General features: G+C 42.2%; 1 protein-coding gene across 4 annotated transcripts in view; it reads left to right on the top strand.

The window, feature by feature from the left end:
• Hecw2 (HECT, C2 and WW domain containing E3 ubiquitin protein ligase 2) overlaps positions 1–17,524 on the top strand; it is a 349,936-nt gene that overhangs the window by 310,648 nt on the left and 21,764 nt on the right. For all 4 annotated transcript variants that reach the window (XM_060368357.1, XM_060368358.1, XM_060368359.1 and 1 more), the window contains 6 exons: positions 7,209–7,361; positions 9,032–9,130; positions 12,901–13,030; positions 14,048–14,194; positions 14,944–15,058; positions 17,412–17,497. In XM_060368357.1, coding sequence (XP_060224340.1) covers positions 7,209–7,361; positions 9,032–9,130; positions 12,901–13,030; positions 14,048–14,194; positions 14,944–15,058; positions 17,412–17,497 — 730 coding nt within the window. The remainder of the gene's footprint in view (positions 1–7,208; positions 7,362–9,031; positions 9,131–12,900; positions 13,031–14,047; positions 14,195–14,943; positions 15,059–17,411; positions 17,498–17,524) is intronic.

The following is a 17,524-nucleotide window of genomic DNA, read 5'->3' as shown; positions in this document are numbered from 1 at the left end:
GGAAGGGAAGTGGAGGTAGGGTCCACTCCATGCACAGCCATGCTCTTCACAGGACCCACACTGAGGAAAACGGTACCTTTAGAGTAATCTACAATTGTCAAATAAGTCTCAATGGTGAGGTCCAAGTAGACAGTTGGTGGCTTCCACTAGCTTGAGACAGACAAACATGGCTCCAAGTTCCTGAAAAACAACTTAGGCAACCATTGCCTCAGAGGTGTTGTCATCAGAGAGGATGATGGGAGGGTACTGACTAGCAGCTTGGCTTCTAAAGTTGGTGATAATATCAAGTGGGGCTAAATAGAGGCCTTATTTAGTGTTTGCATCACTTGTATTGATGAGGAATATATAATACTTATATGAGATAGTTATAAAGACTATATGCAAGAGCTCTTTATACTATGTCTTTTGTAAGTTAAAAAAAAAAACAATTCTAAAATAATGAGTGTGGAAACATTTGGTCAGGATTTATAGAGATTTACTGTTTCCTTTTCGAGTTTTCTTCTGGTCCCATTGTTAGAGGAGTGACTTCTCTGGGTTATTTTCAGTTGTATACCCTCTGTCATCACCTACATTCAGTAGGGTAAATACACAGAAATGACTTTGTGAGGTCTAAATTAATACTAATATTAGCATGTAAAGTATTTTGTGTCAACACTGTGCTAGCCATAAGGGGTTAATACTTTATAGTCATTGTTGATGCTATCTCAATGATTGTACTTCCATTCTGACACACACTGACCAAAGCAGAAAGAACAGTGGATTTACCTTTAATTACAATGCATTTACCTGTCTTTCAAAAAAAAAACAAACAAACAAAAAAAATAAAAACCGTTGTGGATTAGTGGCTTCACAAAGCAACAACTGTGGCTCGTGCTGTTTCTTCTAATATATCCAAGCACAATATATAGATTATTCTAGAAGTAAGGAACCTGTAGGATATTGCAGATGCTATTTGAGGTAGGATTAATCCCAGACTATTGGAAATTCCTGTCTTCAGTTACAAAAACACATTTTTTTTTTTTTTTTTGGCTAAAATGATTCTTTGTGTTAGCCTTGGGTTTTTGCAAAAAGTAGATCATTTCCAAGCACTGCCTTGTCATTAATAGCTAGAGCTGGGAGTTGTTTTCTAAGCACTAGAATTTCCAACAAGCTTAGCACTGTTATCCTGTGTTGGAAAGTTAGGGAAGGGGAGGACAGCAGTGGCAGAATTGCTGAAAACAGTTACCCTGCCAAAAGGTGAGGAGAAATGGTTTGCTGCCTATTTCTGATGAGCCTCAGTCTGCCTAGGAGTTACTTACGGGATGAGGGTAAGGCAATGAAAAGTTACATAGTATTCTTCCGCATATTGTTTTTGTTAATTAATAATCCTAGCAACCAAAGCTCACATGGTATCAGGACTCAGGTTCTGATAAGGGATCCAGGCCATCCGCTAGCTCTTAGTCCTCCCAAACAGCCAAGAAATGATGTTCTAGGCAGAGAGGATGTTTACTCTGTGCTTGTTCCACCTTTCTCTTCACGGCAGCTTTGTAAAGGGCACCTTTATTCAAGAAAGAATGAGTTCATTATGTGTAAAGTACCTTCAGGATGGCATCAGTCATCAGTCTTTCTGGCCACACTTAGACTAGGGAGGAGTGCATGCAAATCGTTTTAGTTTGGGGACCTGTGTGTAGAATCCTTCTGTTGAGCTCCTTCTATATTCCCTTGGGATAGGGAAGTAAAAATAACCAGGGAGGAGGATGAGCTGAGATTGTTTTCTTTTCCGCTGCTTAGAAATTACCCAGTAGCACTCACATATAACCAGGCTAGGGTCTGAGCTGTAAAACCATAGAGCTTTGTTTGAACTTGGGTTTCAGCCTTCTTCAAGAAGGCAGTCACATCATAGGAATCATCCTTACCTGCTGAGAGGGATGTTCTGTGGCCAGCCCTTGGCTTGGTACCACCAAGAGCAACTTGGTCTTATCAGACTTCCTTACTCATCTCCCAGGCCTTGTTAAATGGCTCAGAAGCCAGGCCTCCATGCTCTAAATACCTGTGGCTGAATCAGAAGGTGTCTAGACCAGGCGCATGTGCATCGGGACAAGCTTATGGGAAGAAATGATGTGACTTCCTGAGGCCCTCATCTTCCCTCATTTTACAGTCTGTTCCCATTGGAGCGTTTTCTTCTCAGTTATTTTTTGTTGAAATATAAAGAATGAGAGAATAAAAGTCAACTGTCTTAGCCCATGTCATGCTGCTAATAACTCATGTGTGCCCAGCCAGCAACGTGATGATGGGCAAATTGCTTTATCAGCAGGCAGGGCTCGGGACACCAGGGCTACCCTACTGACATCTGCGCTTATTTAGAAATGCCTTCCAATGCAGCTGTTATGTGGCTACACACCCGTTGTCCGGAGTTTCTGTATTTCCTTGCCAAGCCTTTAGCCGTGGAACCAACCTAACTGGCAAAACAGGAATGTAACAAATGATCCCTGTGGTATGAGTCACGTTAACTATTTATACGGACGAGGTTGCTAAGGAGTATGGGAGCCGCATGCCCACATGCCCTGCCGGGACACGTTCCACTGGGTTTGTTAGACATATATAAAGTTGCTGTACACAGCATATGCAGTTCTGCATTTGGAATTACAACCAAATTAAAGCAGAAAGGCGACCTTGGCTTTGCCTTCAAGAGTTTAAAAAAAAAAAAGGAAGATAAAAAGTTTAAAAGTTAAATACCCTTTTCCTTCTAAAGGAGCTGTTTGTTTTCTTCTCTCCTGAGGAGAGTTTTGCTTTTCAGCTCTACTCCTCAGAGGATGTGTTCTTGTCTTCCGGCACGAAAGGAACCAGTCAGTAAGGCCATTGTTGTCTTAAAATCTCTACCATGTTAGGAGGTATTACACTGTGAACTTTCTAAGCCAACTCACTTGTTTGACCGTGGTTTCAGATTGAGTCATCTCTGAGGGATTGGCACACTCTGCTCATGGCATTGAATTCATGTACCACTGCCTCATAGCAAACTGGCTCAGATTTATTGGCACTGCCAACCATCAAATAATGTAAGTGATGCTGGCTTTCTTTGAGCATCAGGGGAGCTCTAGGCACAACTCAGTGATGTGTATTGGGCCCTTACTGAATTTCGGACTGGTAATTCGAAAAGGAGTGTCTTAAAGTTTCTAGTGCTGGGATGAAACACCATGATCAAAGAGCAAGTTGGGGAGGAAAGGGTTTATTTGGCTTGCTCTTCCAAATTACAGTTCATCATCACTATAGGAAGGCAGGTCCTGGAAGTAGAAGCCAATGCAGAGGCCCCCAAGGGGTGCTACATCCTGACATGCTTTCCATGGCCTGCTCAGCCAGCTTTCTTATAGAACCCAGGCCACATTGTGGCCCCACCCACAATGGGCTGGGCCCTCCCCCATCAATCACTAATTAAGAAAATGCTTTACAGGCTTGCCTGGAGCCTGACCTTATGGAAGCATTTTTTTTAATTGAGGTTTCCTCCTCTCAAATGACTTTAGCTTACATTAAGTTGACATAAAACTATCTAGCACAAGGGTTAAGACAGGATCACCTGCTTCCAGTGTGATCAAAGACTGAATTTATGCATAGGGAGGCCAACACACCTGGGTCATCAGAATGCATTCTGGTAAGTGCAAAATAATTGAAATATTCAGAATTAAATCTTAGGAACCACCCTCTAATTTTTAATGGAAAATCCACAGTAGACACAGCTTTGCTTATACCAGTCATTTCAAAGAAAACAGGCTCACTCTATCTTTTGCCTGATATTTCAGCTCTCTGTGACCGTGATCTACTGGTGGCCTTTGCAATGTGAAAACCAACCATAGAAAGTCAGAGAGTGTTTATATCTCCTTGGAGGAGTCTCACTGAAGATTTCTAGTAAGCTGTATGTTCTAATAAAGTGTTTCCCCTCCTCCTTGTTTATGTAACAGCAACTGTTGGCAAAACTTTGCTATAAAGAGACAGATAGTAAACAATTTTAGACTTTGCCCGTTGTACATTCTCTGGCACGCACGCACCTCAGTGTAATCAAGGAAAAGCAAAAGGCAACACACAGGCCAACACAGTGCATTTCAGTGTAGTTTTATTTACAAAAGCAGGGCTTTGGCAGACTTGCCCTCAAGGCATAGTTTGCCAAGCTGCTTTCTATAAGCAATATTGTTTTAATCTAGATAGACGGTTAATCTTTACTGGAATAATGTTAAGTTTGAAATTAGGACACCTGTTTATGGTTCAAGACCTGGTACCTCATCACAAAACTCCCCTGATTCAGCTGGTTTTCTCTGGCTTCAGTCTTCTCTATGAAAGAATGAAGAAATGTGACAAAATGACTTCCACAATATCTTTGACAGTTGGTGTTCTAGCTTTATTTCTGTTGCTGTGATAAAACCACGATCAAAAGCCACTTGGGGGAGGAAATGGCTTATTTCATCCTACAAATTATTGTCCATCATCAAGGGAAGCCAGGGCAGGAACTCAAGGCAGAAGCCTGAAGCAGAAAGCACACAGGAATGCTGCTTACTGGCTTGCTTTCAGACTTACATTCAGCTGTCTTACACTACCCAGAGGTGGCATTGTCTGCAGGGGCTGGGCCTCCCAAGGTCAATTAACAGTCAAGAAAATACCACATAGACATGCCTACAGGCCAATCTGGTGGTGGCAGTTCCTCGGCTGAAGTCCCTTTTTACAAGGTCTGTCAAGTTGACCACCAAGATCAGCCATCACAGTTGATGCTCCCCCACTGTGGAAAGACATAAGGAACTGGGGATTTAGAAGACTGGCTCTTTAAGAGGAAGAAGGAGGAGGAGGAGGAAGGGGAGGAGAAGAAGAAAAAGAAGAGAAGAACTGGCTTCCCCAGGAGGCAAGTGTCCAGACTCAGCTCCTTTGCCATACCTCAGGGTTGAGGCCAGTTCCAGGAGACTAGGGAATCCCCACCTGTGCATCGAGAAAAGGTTAAAGGAGGGGATCTGCTCAGGATTAGAGAAGGAGGTAGAGGCACAGATACCAGAGAGACTGAGGTGGCCAAGGAATCCTACCAGGGGTGGTTTGTCGAAAACTGTTCTGTCTTCAAGGCCTAGATTAATTCTTGGCCAGTAATTGGCATTTCAGTCTATGTTCGAGGCTTGTGTGCAAAGAACATCGGAGTAGAAAAAGGTTTTTGCTGCTGCTGGTCTCAAAAGCCAGAACTAGAAGAGTAGGAGGAAGCCACAAAAAAGGCTGCATGGTGGGGTAGTCTGAGCTTCTGGGTCTCTGCGTGGCCCCAGACAGGCCTAAGGGTGGCCTTGCCAGCCTGCCCCAGAGCCACAAGGTGCAGTTACCCCAGAGGACAGGAGGACAGGGCCACCATGTCATTGAATAAAGCCTGTCTGGCCCCGAGAGCCGCAGGTACTTGCCTTTTCCTGCCCAGTAGGTTTCCTGCAGATGCTGGGGCTGTGAACTTCGGAGCTTGAGGGCTTTACTCATGCTGTGCTGGATGGTTTTAACCGTGCTTTGGTTTCTTTTAATGTGTGTCAGGGAAAGGTTGAGCTAGCACATGGGCATTTCATAAATGCTATGTAAGACAAGTATGCACTGGAAAAAATCGAGATGATTTATTGAAAGTAGATATTAACTAAATAATGATATTTATAATCAGATATGACAAAAACGGGAAGTCAGTATGTGAGTAGTTGAAGTTCACACTATTTCAAATTCAGTTTTGTTATCACTGCGTAAAAAGGTTATTTTATTTTGATTACAATTGTATTTTTCTAAATCTTCTACCTGTAATAGTATCATTTTCTACTTCATAAAATTTCATCTGGATGACTCAGATGATCCCACTTTCATTTAAAAAATAAAAATAAAAAAATACAACGACGGAGGCTAGGTGAGGTAGCACATGCCTTTAATCCCAGCATTTGGAAGCAGAAGTAGGTGGATCTCTGTGAGTTTGGAGTCTGAGATCTGCATGGTGAATTCTAGCCCAGCCAGGACTACACAGTAAGTTAGGACTATAAGTGTTGGGGGGCTAGCACAGCCATTAACATGAGGACTTGAGTTCAGTCCCCAGAATTCTCACCTTTTAAACATCCAGGCCTGTTAGCTCACCGTTTTCATCCTAGCTCTGGGGAGGCAGAAACAAGTGGATCCTTGGGGCTCACTGGCCACTCCCCATAGCCTGTTTGCTGAGCTCCAAAACAGCAAAAGCCTGGCCCAAAGAGGTGGGTGTCACCTGAAGATTTGTCCGCTGGCCTCTGCATACACACACACACACACACACACACACTGCAATAATGGCCAAGTAATAAATTTGGAAGGAGAGAGAGGTGGTAGGAAGGGTAAAACAAAAGCCTTTGGGATTGCTGGCTACTCCCCAGCCCCATCTTTGAATCTCTGTGTGCAGTTTTTACTAAAGGGCTGGTGGACTTTGTTTTTCATTTTATTTTATAAAGCCGTACCAAGTTGCTTTATATTTCAACCTCCCCTTCAAGGCAGCGCCACTCCAGCCCCACCCCTCCCACCTCCACACACAGACCTTGGGCATTGCTGGCCACTTGTCATTCCTCAAACCCAGCCCAGGTCTTTAGCTTTCCGTCCCTCTGACTCGGAAGCTATGGAGAGTAAAGTGGAATTCCCGGGGTGCTGCAGGCACCAGAGTTCCAGCCTACCCGAGGACCTTTCTTAGCAAGCTTTGCTACCTTCCTTTTCCTTGTATGTAATTTTCTATGGTATTTTATAATTTACACTTTTCACTTTTTTTTTTTTTTTTGTCTCTGAGCTCTCTAGGGAGAGTTCTTTCTCTTCCCCCATTCAGAAAAATTTCAAAAATCCCTGAGGTCTTTATGGCCCTTAAGTGGATGTAGCCGCTTTCCTCTGTGAGAATGAAACATTCCCATGACACTCCCTTCCCTATGGCCTTGCTCTGGACATTTAAAATTTTCACATACATGTGTGTTTGTATGAATCATGAGTGTATTGTGTATTGTCTGCGTTATCTTGTGGGTAGCTGAAGTTCTGGATATGCGCTGTGTCAATACCTAGCTCATTATTTCGGGTCAAGAATACTGAGATGAGATTTTTTTTTTCCACCTCTGTTTGGATAGCCCTGGTATGTGGACTATCCCTGTAATGAGCATTCCCAACAAAGTTGAACACAAGAGAAAATATGCCAATACCCAGAAAAAGTAAACGTGATTGTTCTTTATGTGGATTTCTCTATTTTACAGGTTGGATTACAGTGGGCCTTCCAGAGAGTTCTTCTTCCTGGTATCCAGAGAACTCTTTAACCCCTATTATGGCTTATTTGAATATTCAGCCAATGACACATACACAGTACAAATAAGTCCCATGTCTGCTTTTGTAGACAATCACCATGAATGGTAAGGGTCTGTTCCTGTGACAGTTGTCCTCAGTTAATTTTCTGCGCTGTTAGCGCCTTCTCCCTCCAAAAGAAGCCACATTTCTTTTACCATTTTCCTCTCCTGGATAAAAATCACATTATCAGTTATATACCTAATTCGGCTTTTTTTGTTGTTGTCAAACTTAATTATATAGGCAGTCCCCCAGCTGTAATTGATTATATTGCATATATCAGTGTTAAGTGAGCTGAGTAGAATTCAAAAGCCTTATCCCACTGGAAAAATATTACAGTCGATTAGTCTCTTAGCAAGACCCCCAAGTCACTCCTGCAGAAGCCAACAGCTTCTCTAATTGCTTGGGGGAAATGGCTGGCTCTCAGAGGAGGGGAGGTGGAGCTACTGGGCCCTGGGAGAGGCTTGTTCATATTCTAGGGGGCAGGGTATGGGGGGAGGGGTACGGGATGGACAGCAGATCAAGTGTTGGAATGGCCAGTCAGTGCCCGCTCACCCACACACCAGCACATTTAAGCCACTTAAAGTTTGGAAGCAGCCCTCTCCTAAAATGTAATTTATCACACAAAACCAAGGGAAACAATTCTAAGTTTCCCATCTAGAGGTATTTATTCTGAAAATTCCCAAATTGCACTCTTTCCAAGTGTCCTTACATCTTTTTCAAATCTCTGCATTTGTAGAGGTTAAATATTTACATAACCCTTGTTAACTTGTTCCTGTTCATTTTTCACTGATAGTAACAAAGAAAGAGCAGAAGTGGAAAGAGGTTCTTTGAGTCATGAGGTTATTGACGGGTGAAAAGCATTAACTTTTAGGGCTTACTCCTCAAATTAACTTCTTGTTTAGTTACACATTTGGAGGCTTCCTAACACTGGCTGTTACAGCTGTGCTCACATAAGTGGAACTGAAGAGGGACAAAGCTGCTGGCCTCTGACCTCAAAAAGCTTGCCCGAAACTAGAGTTATAGATCCACAGTGCTTTTGTAGGCAGCAGACTTTGAGCTGGAGACCAAGACGCATGTGATGGAGAAAGCAATTGTGTACCTCAGGCAGAAAACCCAGCCTGGATGGATCTGTAAGGAACTTTCCAAGTTGATTCAGAATAACTTTCACTTTGAAATTTTGGAGAACAGACTGTCTCATGAGGAAAGCCCCCCCAAATATCTAAATACGTATTTCATAAATAGTATTTACCATCAGGAGTGAGGCTTGAGAGAGAACAGAGATAGATGGGAACCTCCTTAATCTGAATAAGGGCTTTTCCCTCAAAGGGGAATTGTTCCTAGTTTGCATTCTAGAAATGAACTAATTTCCATGCACACAAACTAGAGGACATGTTTTCAACCTCCTTAGTCTTTATCAGTATTTCTTGGGATGGTTTTGGGGAAATTTCTCCAAAAGGCTCTGGGGGACTCTACGGTCAAGTGTGGAGTGATACAGGGTGATATTGTTAACATGGAGTAAGGTGTCCCTAAATATCAGAGGAACAGATTTCCTCCACAGGTAAATATAAACATTGGCTACAGAAGACACACTCTATAGTGCCCAAAAATTCTCCAAGAGTTGCTAGGCAGGTCATCTTGGAGAAACATAGAGTTGAAACTTGTTCTCAGAAGTAGATGCAGATCCTTGGGACCCTGCTCAGTGGTGTTGAAATGTGTCCTGATTTCCTCCTCACAGGTTCCGGTTCAGCGGGAGGATCCTCGGTCTTGCACTAATACACCAGTATTTGTTGGACGCCTTCTTCACACGGCCCTTCTACAAGGCTCTTCTTAGAATGTAAGAGTGATTTCTGTGCTTGCATAGTCAGCATGTCAAGCGCAAAAGTGCTTTGCTGAAGAGGTTGTCAAGATCTCTGTTTATCTGCATGCCATCAAAACTGGCTGGTTGAATGAATCATGGTTTAGATTTCAGAAACCAACACAGTCTCAAACGTAGTTGCCGTGCCCTGGCCCTTTACTGCTGCTTGCTCACACAGATCTTAGTTCTGTTCCTCCCCAAATAGTTCATTCTCATCTGCGACAACACATGTGTCTTTAAAACAATTGGACTTCAAACAAACCCCGTGGATTCTTGTGGCATCAGTGCCGATTATTAATAGAATAGTTGTGGATTAGGCTTGGTGACTCATGGGCTGCACTCCTTTATGAAGTGCACGCTGTACTTTTGCTTTATGCATTTCCAGCAGCTTGCTCTTGGTCACAAGTTCATTTCCTTTTGTTTCATTTCCATTTTATTTTTGGTCTCTTTGGTAGGCGTAGACAGTGCCCTGCTTTTCTTGAGACCTTTCTGTGTGAAAATAGCAGTGTATGGGCGCAGATGAAAAACTGGCATCCACAGCACTTTTTCTTTGTCTGTGTCTCAATGAAAGGTGTTAATTATTGTGCAGTGTTGAGCAGAGCCATCCCTGTAGTCAGTATGTGGTCACTTACAAGACCAAGCAGAAGACATGTTGGGAGAGGGGACAGACAGGTAGCTTAAACTTGCAAAGAACTGAAGGACTGAACTGTGGGAGCTGCCTGGTGCATCCCTAGCTGTGTTCCCTAAAGTAGAAGTCCTGGCCTCAAATGAAAACCAGCAGAATGTTCCTCATGAGGCTTCCGTGTGCTCAGTTGGAAAGCTTTCCTTCTGGGAAATAGGGACCATTTCCTGCTTCTCCAGTTTTCTGGCCACCTCCTCCCCTTGTCACCTTTGCATTTCATTGTCTTCTCACAGTTGCCTTAGTTTTCCTGAAAGCTGTACCCGGTGGTCACATTAAATCACGCCCTCCACACGTTATTCTGGCTTTTTTCCTCCACTGGCAACTCTGGGGTAGCAGAGACAATCAGCAACTAGAAGTCGTCTCTGCCATCCTAAAGTTGATCCTTGGGTCTTTCCTCGCTGACACTGTGTTCTCCCCCTTGCTTGTGTTCTTGCTCCTCTGTGGGCCTTCCCTCTGACTTGCCCTTAACCTTGGTGTTCAGATGCCTCCATTCTGGTCCTCTCTATAAGGCTGACAAAAAGAAATGCCTTCACTTTCTTCTTCTCCTGTGGACCACTGAATCTATCCCTCAGTGTTGCTCTCTTGAGCTGCAGGCTCACATGTGAATGGTCACTGCGTCTTGGGTGTTTCAGCGGGATGCCAAGTCTGCATGTTTAAAGCTGAACTCGTTACGAGCCTTGAAGCGAATCTTGTACTTGTCCACCTGAAGTTAACAATGCTCATGCTCCTGGTCATTCTTGTTAGACATCAAGAGTGACCTTTAAACAAGGGTAGCAAATGCATAGTACAGGTTTTCAAGTTGTCATTTTGGTGCTGTGACAAGATGCTTGACCAAAGCAGCTTATGGGAGGAAGGTTGCTTTGACTTTCAGGTGGATGGGTTACCAGCCATCCTGGCAGGGAAGCTGGTCCCATTTCATCCTCAGTCAGGAAGCAGAGAGAGTGCTCAGTTCACTGAGAATGCTCAGATTGTATTCAATCGGGAATCCCAGCCCATAGAGCGCTTGTGCCCAGAGCTCAGGTGGGTCTTCCACTTCACTTACATTAATCTAGAAAATTCCCTGTAGACACACCCAGAGGCAGTGTCTTGGTGATTCTAGATCCTGCCAGTTGACAACATTAACTGTCATGGCATCCTTGCCCATCTTTGTTCCCATTCCCCTGAAATAATTTCAAAGAACGTGTAACACTTTTCTGCACTGAAATCACGCGACTGCAGAAACCTCTTCTGTTCCTCTCACTGAAACGTGTTGCTTAATGCAGGCAGCGCGGCTGAGGTCTAAGAGTGCCAGTCAGAGATGGCCTGTGACGTGAATTCATTTGCTGTCCCTATTTTAGACTAGCCTCCTTTACACTGCTTTCCAACATAACCGTTTACTAGTTCTGTGTTTGTGCCTCTGTGCTCTTCATAGCCTTGCCCTCATTAGAACATTTCTCTTATTTTGCTGATATGAGCTATTAATTGATTTTTATCCCATTTTATATAATATTTTCAATATCTTCTAGAAGAACTCTTTACAGCTCATCTCCCATATCTGATTACATCATTTCTTGTCTTGAACCTGAATCACCGAGACCCTTGGAATGGCACTCAGACTCACTCCCAACTGCTTTTCTGTCCTCATACGCAGGATGTTGAGTGTCTTATGTCAGGATTCCAGGGCTTTCCATGTGCATGAAGTATTCTGCACTCTGTGCCTTTGCATTTATTTATCCTCTCCTCTTTTCTCTTCTTTTCCCTTTTGTTCCAACCCATCCCCTTTCTATGTCTAGATATCATCATCCTGAAAGACTTAATACAGGCATCCTCTCATCTAAACATCTTTCCCTGAATATCCAAGACAACACAAATGTCCCTCTCGATTCCCCTGATAGCCCTTGGTACTTACCTTTTCTTTTTGAGACGGGGTTTTACTCTACAGCCCAGGCTGGGCTCAAACTTTACTTGAGTCCTTATTCAAGCCACCAGAGTGTTGAAATTGTGGCATGGGTGGCCGTGTCCAGTCTTAAATCATTAATTTAACATGCACTTAAACTGTATGTGAATTTTGGCACTGTCCACTTTGCGCTGTCACTTATGCTTATCTATGGTATGCCTGCCTCCCTGAGACCACTTCCTTCTAAGAGCAATACTTTTTTTTGTTTGGTTTTTATTTTAATTTGTCCAAGACAGGATTTATCTATGTAGCCTTGGCTATCCTGGACTCACTTTGTAGACCAAGCTACCCTCAAATTCACAGAGATTCTCTTGCCTCTGCCTCCCAGAGTGCTGGGATTATAAGCGTGTGCCACTGTGCCTGGCTTTACCAAGTAGTTATTAATATGGCACACATTTGAAGCCTAATAAATATTTAAAATAAACTAAACAAGATGACTTTTGGAATTGAGCTGAAGGACAGGGAATTTTAAAACAACTATGGCAAATTAATTACTGCTATCTTACACCAGGATATGTAATAGTAACTCTAGCTCAGTTAGGTCTTGTTACTGCAAAGAAAAAATAGCAGTGAAGTGAAGTAGAGGAAACTTTTGTGGTTATAGAAGAATTCTTTGGCTTGCTATTTTTATAGTGGTAGAGTAAGAACCAAGAGAAAAAGGAAAATGCATGGACATCACTTATAGTATTCTAGTCTTTTAAAAAAGACAAGTGAAAAACAGAGTTAAATAGAAAAATCACTGAAGAATTTCAAATTAGGAGAGCACTAATTTTTGATAGGATAATATAGCAAAAAAGATTGTGGGGGCAAGTTGTCAGCCCGGTTCAGTCCTAGATATGATACTTGTCAATGACCATGTGGATGACAGCCATTCTTTGTACCTTCTAGTTCTGTTTTTGAGAGAAAAGATGGGTAAGTGGTTCCTGAGGAATTTCATGTATCCCAGATTTAAGAATGTATGCCACATATCTAGGTTACCTTAGTAGTGTGATTGCTGGACTCATGAGCATTCCTAGTATCACAGCGTAGTGAACGGGCCTTGTTCTTGTCACGAAGCCTCAGTTTCCTTCCTTGTGATTCCGGGGTTTGTAATAATAAAGCCTGTATGTTTGCTTCTGTCTGTCATCTCAGCCTGTGTGACCTGAGCGATCTAGAATACCTTGATGAGGAGTTCCACCAGAGTCTTCAGTGGATGAAGGACAATGACATCCATGACATCCTAGACCTCACGTTCACTGTGAACGAAGAAGTTTTTGGACAGGTCTGTTACGTGCTAACTGAAGAGTGATGGCTGGTGGAAAGCTAATTCCTTGACTAAGATCAAATGCTAGTTCATTTGTGGCTTATTGAGTGACTTAACCCAGGGCTGCGAAACTGTAGTAAGCTTGAGTACAAAGATTACTGTAATGCCAACTACAGTCTAAGAGATCCTCATTGATATATTATGACATTAGTAGATTATAGATTTGTATTTTATAAACAATCTTTTTATTTCTAACTCAATGGATATGAGAGATGAGAATATCTGGAGCTATCTAGAAATATGAGAATGTATCTTATATAGAATATATTTGAAGAGTCTCTGCTATCCCTGGATTGAATATTGTATTATTTAATTGCAATATAAAATTAGACCTGTTTAGATTTTAAAACTGTAGCTGATTGTTTTGAGACAGTGAGAATGTGAATTCTATTTTGGAGAGTGCTTGAAAGCAGAGAATATACTGGTTTTCCTTTAAATTTGATGGAAGGGAAGACTACAAGATTTCTGTCAGGAGCAATGTCTTAGTTCCTGCTAGGCATGACTATTTGCCTAGGTTTCCTGTATTTCATGTGCTTTCAAAAATGAGCGCTCAATTTAAGATTTACGGGGGGGGGGGGGTGTTTCTGTTTTCCTTAAGTACATCTTTTATAATGGCTCTGTAGGTTGACTGTACCCCTTAGATTAGTGGTCCTCAATCTGTAGATTGCAACCTTTTGGAAGGGCTGAATGACACAGCCCACCCAAGACCATTAGAAAACACAGACATTTACATTTTGATTCATAACAATAACAAAATTGCAGTTATGAAGCAGCAACAAAAATAACTTTGTGGTTGGAGTCACGACAGCATGAGGAACTGTATTAAGGGGTCTCAGCCTTAGGAAGGTGGAGAACCCTGCCTTAGAAACGTGCCCCTGATGCCAAGAGAGGCCTCACACCTGATCTCAGCTCGTTGGTAGCAGTTGGCATCAAGTATGTTGTTTTCTGATCAGTTCTTTTGCCTTTTAATGATAGATTACTGAACGAGAGTTAAAGCCAGGGGGAGCCAATATCCCGGTCACAGAGAAGAACAAGAAGGAGTACATTGAGAGGATGGTGAAGTGGAGGATTGAGAGGGGTGTGGTGCAGCAGACAGAGAGCTTAGTTCGAGGTTTCTATGAGGTAAGATGGCAGTGGCAGACAGCTGGAGTCACACAGCCCACAGTCAGGCTGCCTGTCCATTCTGCTGTGCTTCACACATAGACTTTTTCTCTTCTCTCTTGCTGTGTTCTTTTCTTTTTAAAAAAACAAATGTATCCTTCTAGCTCTCAAAAGTACACATGTGAAAGCTCATTGTGCATGCTCTATCACCAGAATGAATGGCATACTGCTTTCAGGTGTACCATTTTAATGCTTTAATGACTACTGATAACACGGAAGTTATGAGTCTTACTCATGTTTAGGTATGCAAAATCAAATCCCGTGCTTGATATATGTGGTGATGGGGGGGGGCAGAATTTGTCACACATATTCCATGTCACTCCCTCTATAAAAATCACTGGATCATTTTCAAATGCAAAACAACTAGATAAATCAATTGTCAGATATGAAACAAAACTCCTCCTATTCTAGTACTAACCAGACTCTGCCTTGCTTAGCTTCTGAGATCAGAGGAGACCTAGCATGTTCAGTGGGACATGGTGATCAACCAAAACAAAAATTCAATTGTGGCCAAGCATACAAACTTTCAGTTAGAAACATACCTTCCATCTGTAGAGAGTATGACACGTTTTCACATACCATAGGATGTAACCTATGGAGGATATAACCATAGTACTCCCGAAATTCCCTGCGTTTTTGTTGAGGCTTCCTTACAGCTGAGGTTTCGCTAGGGTCCTAAGCCATGCCTGTACTTTTCTTTTATCCCACAGGTGGTTGATGCCAGGCTAGTATCTGTCTTTGACGCACGAGAACTGGAGCTGGTCATTGCTGGCACGGCTGAAATAGATCTCAATGATTGGAGAAACAACACTGAATACAGAGGCGGTGAGGTTTGACTTATAAAGGGCCCCATTTAAGTTACGGGGGGACCTAGTTCAAGCACAGGCCTGAGCACAGAGCAGACGAAGGCACTTTATTAATCACTGGTCTGCGGCTGTTTTCCTTGAGACCTTGGGCAAGGTCAGTCCCTTCCGTACCTAGTGACTGCCAAAGGGGGAAGGACTGTTTACACCCCATCTGAGGATGTCATAACTCCTAATTGCTGGTGAAGAAATGTGATCTTAAGAACACCAATTAATTATTGGATGACGCTGCTGGTGAGGCATGGGGAGCTTAATACCCAGCTGGTCAAACCCCACCTCTCCATCTACATTCTGAACCTCCAGACACCACACCCTTCAAGCTTCCTAACATGCACAGGTTTGTTACAGTTCCCTGGATTATCTAGCAGTTATAACTCACGGTTAAAATGCTAGCAGGGATCAAGGTGGGGGCCTCAAAATTCATCAGGCTCCTCTGCAGGGCCCTTCCAAAGTGGAACACCGAGGTTTGACTGAAAAGGGAATTGTTGTAAAATCATTTTGAGTGCGACTCTTTGGAGGTGATTTTCTGTACATGAGTACACAGTTTCTGTTAGTAGTTTGGACCAATATGACTGGGAATGTTCCCCATTAAAAAGCGGAAATCTAAGGACAGCCCAGAGTTAAAGTTTTGTCTAATAATTTTGAGCAAAGAAGGTTTGTTTGTTTGTTTGTTTGTTTTTCTGGGACGTGTCGCAATGTTAGGGTTTTCTCTGAAAGGCTGTGTGAAACTGGGGTTTCTACCATTGCTATTTCTGAAGTTAAACTGTGTAGTTGATTTTCTCTGGCTGGACCCATGTAGTGTTCGTGTTTAATAATACAGAAAGCGTTGTTAGCTGAGTTATTTTTACTAATTAAAATGCAGTTTCTCTCATACCCCACTTAACTTCCATTTTGTGGTAACTATTATTTCCTCGGACCTTACTCCCAGGAGATTCTAATAGCGATGAAGTAATCAAATTAGTCATTTTTGTATTTACATAGTCTAAGGTTTTTATTCATTATATCTGAGCAAATCAAGGAGCCGTTTCAGTGGTAAATCTTACCAAATGAGATCCTTGGAAGACACCAGGTAAAGGACGAGGTACTTAGCTGGCGTGTTTGCCCCGCACAGCTAGTTGGCCCACATGAAAAAGCAGTTACGCTGTCACTTACCATGTGTTCATACAGCAGCTGTTTGTGGATAATATGAAGAGACAGTCATTCTTTCACAAGAGGCTTAGCACAAACAGTAAACACAGCGCTGAAGAGGGCTGATTCCTAAGGACAGGAAGCTTTAGTGCCTGAAGCAGCTAAGTTCTTTCACTGATTAACCAAGTCTTTACCAAAGACTGGACCTGTCGCTGTGCCTGACCTAATGCTATCTATCCTTCACTCAGACAGACTCTTTGTTTTTTAAGGGGAATAAATATCTTTAATGAAATGTGTCCCCCCCCCCCAAAAAAAAAGAAAAAGAAAAAAAATCTTGTCAGCCTTCTCTTAGAACTTATTTTTTACTCACAGGTTCTAAAATCCATAACCACTGCTTTAACCCAAATATGTGAGATAATACTTTTAACTTTTAAATTCTTCTAAAGTATGGAATAAAAGTAAAACTCTGATAGGTAGGATTTATTACTTAAAAAAACTAAAGGTCTCTTTTCTGTTTATTAGTAAATATGATGAAAATAAATTTGTTTTATTTATTTTAATTGTAGTTCTGTCTGTAGTACTGGGGATTGAAGCAAGTGCTTTGCCACTGACCTGCATCACCAGTCCCAATCATTTGGTTTTATTGATTTTTGATAGTTATACATAGCTTTTAGGGAAGCACTTAGGATTGAAACAGGCAGTTATAAAAAACATTTCCACTGTTTCTCTTTGTATAATCCGTGTGATTAATGGATCTCTCCATCAGGAGGAAACCCTGAGAGGGTCTGTTTGCTTTGGCGTTAAACCCCCAAGCTTAGTATAGTGTTTGGCATAATGGTATTTGGAGCCGTTGATGATTGTTCCTTATAGAAATGACTAAAAGCGGTAAGCATTTCTAGTCATAACAATTGTATTTTTCAGAAAGGATGGAGCTAAAGCAATGTATTTGTTATTCTTCTCACTGCTCAATGAAAACAGAAACCTCCTGGTTTCATTTATGATGTCTTCTCCAACTTTTGAGACTCATATGATGACATTTACAGTATTGTTCCTTAATCTTAAATGTTAAGACATTTAAAGAATCTAAGACGTTGATTTAGGTGTGGGGTAGAGGTCTTTTATCGTATTTCTCAGTAGTTTAAGATAGAAGAGACAAAGTAACGTGAGATTTCCTGCTTGGTTAATAGGGTACCACGACAATCACATTGTAATCCGGTGGTTTTGGGCTGCAGTAGAACGATTCAACAATGAACAACGATTGAGGTTGTTACAGGTGAGATGCCATTAGGCCATCGTTCTT

Source organism: Meriones unguiculatus, chromosome 15 (assembly GCF_030254825.1).
Source record: "Meriones unguiculatus strain TT.TT164.6M chromosome 15, Bangor_MerUng_6.1, whole genome shotgun sequence".
In the NCBI taxonomy this organism is placed as follows: Eukaryota; Metazoa; Chordata; class Mammalia; order Rodentia; family Muridae; genus Meriones; species Meriones unguiculatus.
This window is presented reverse-complemented; position numbering and strand designations above follow the sequence as displayed.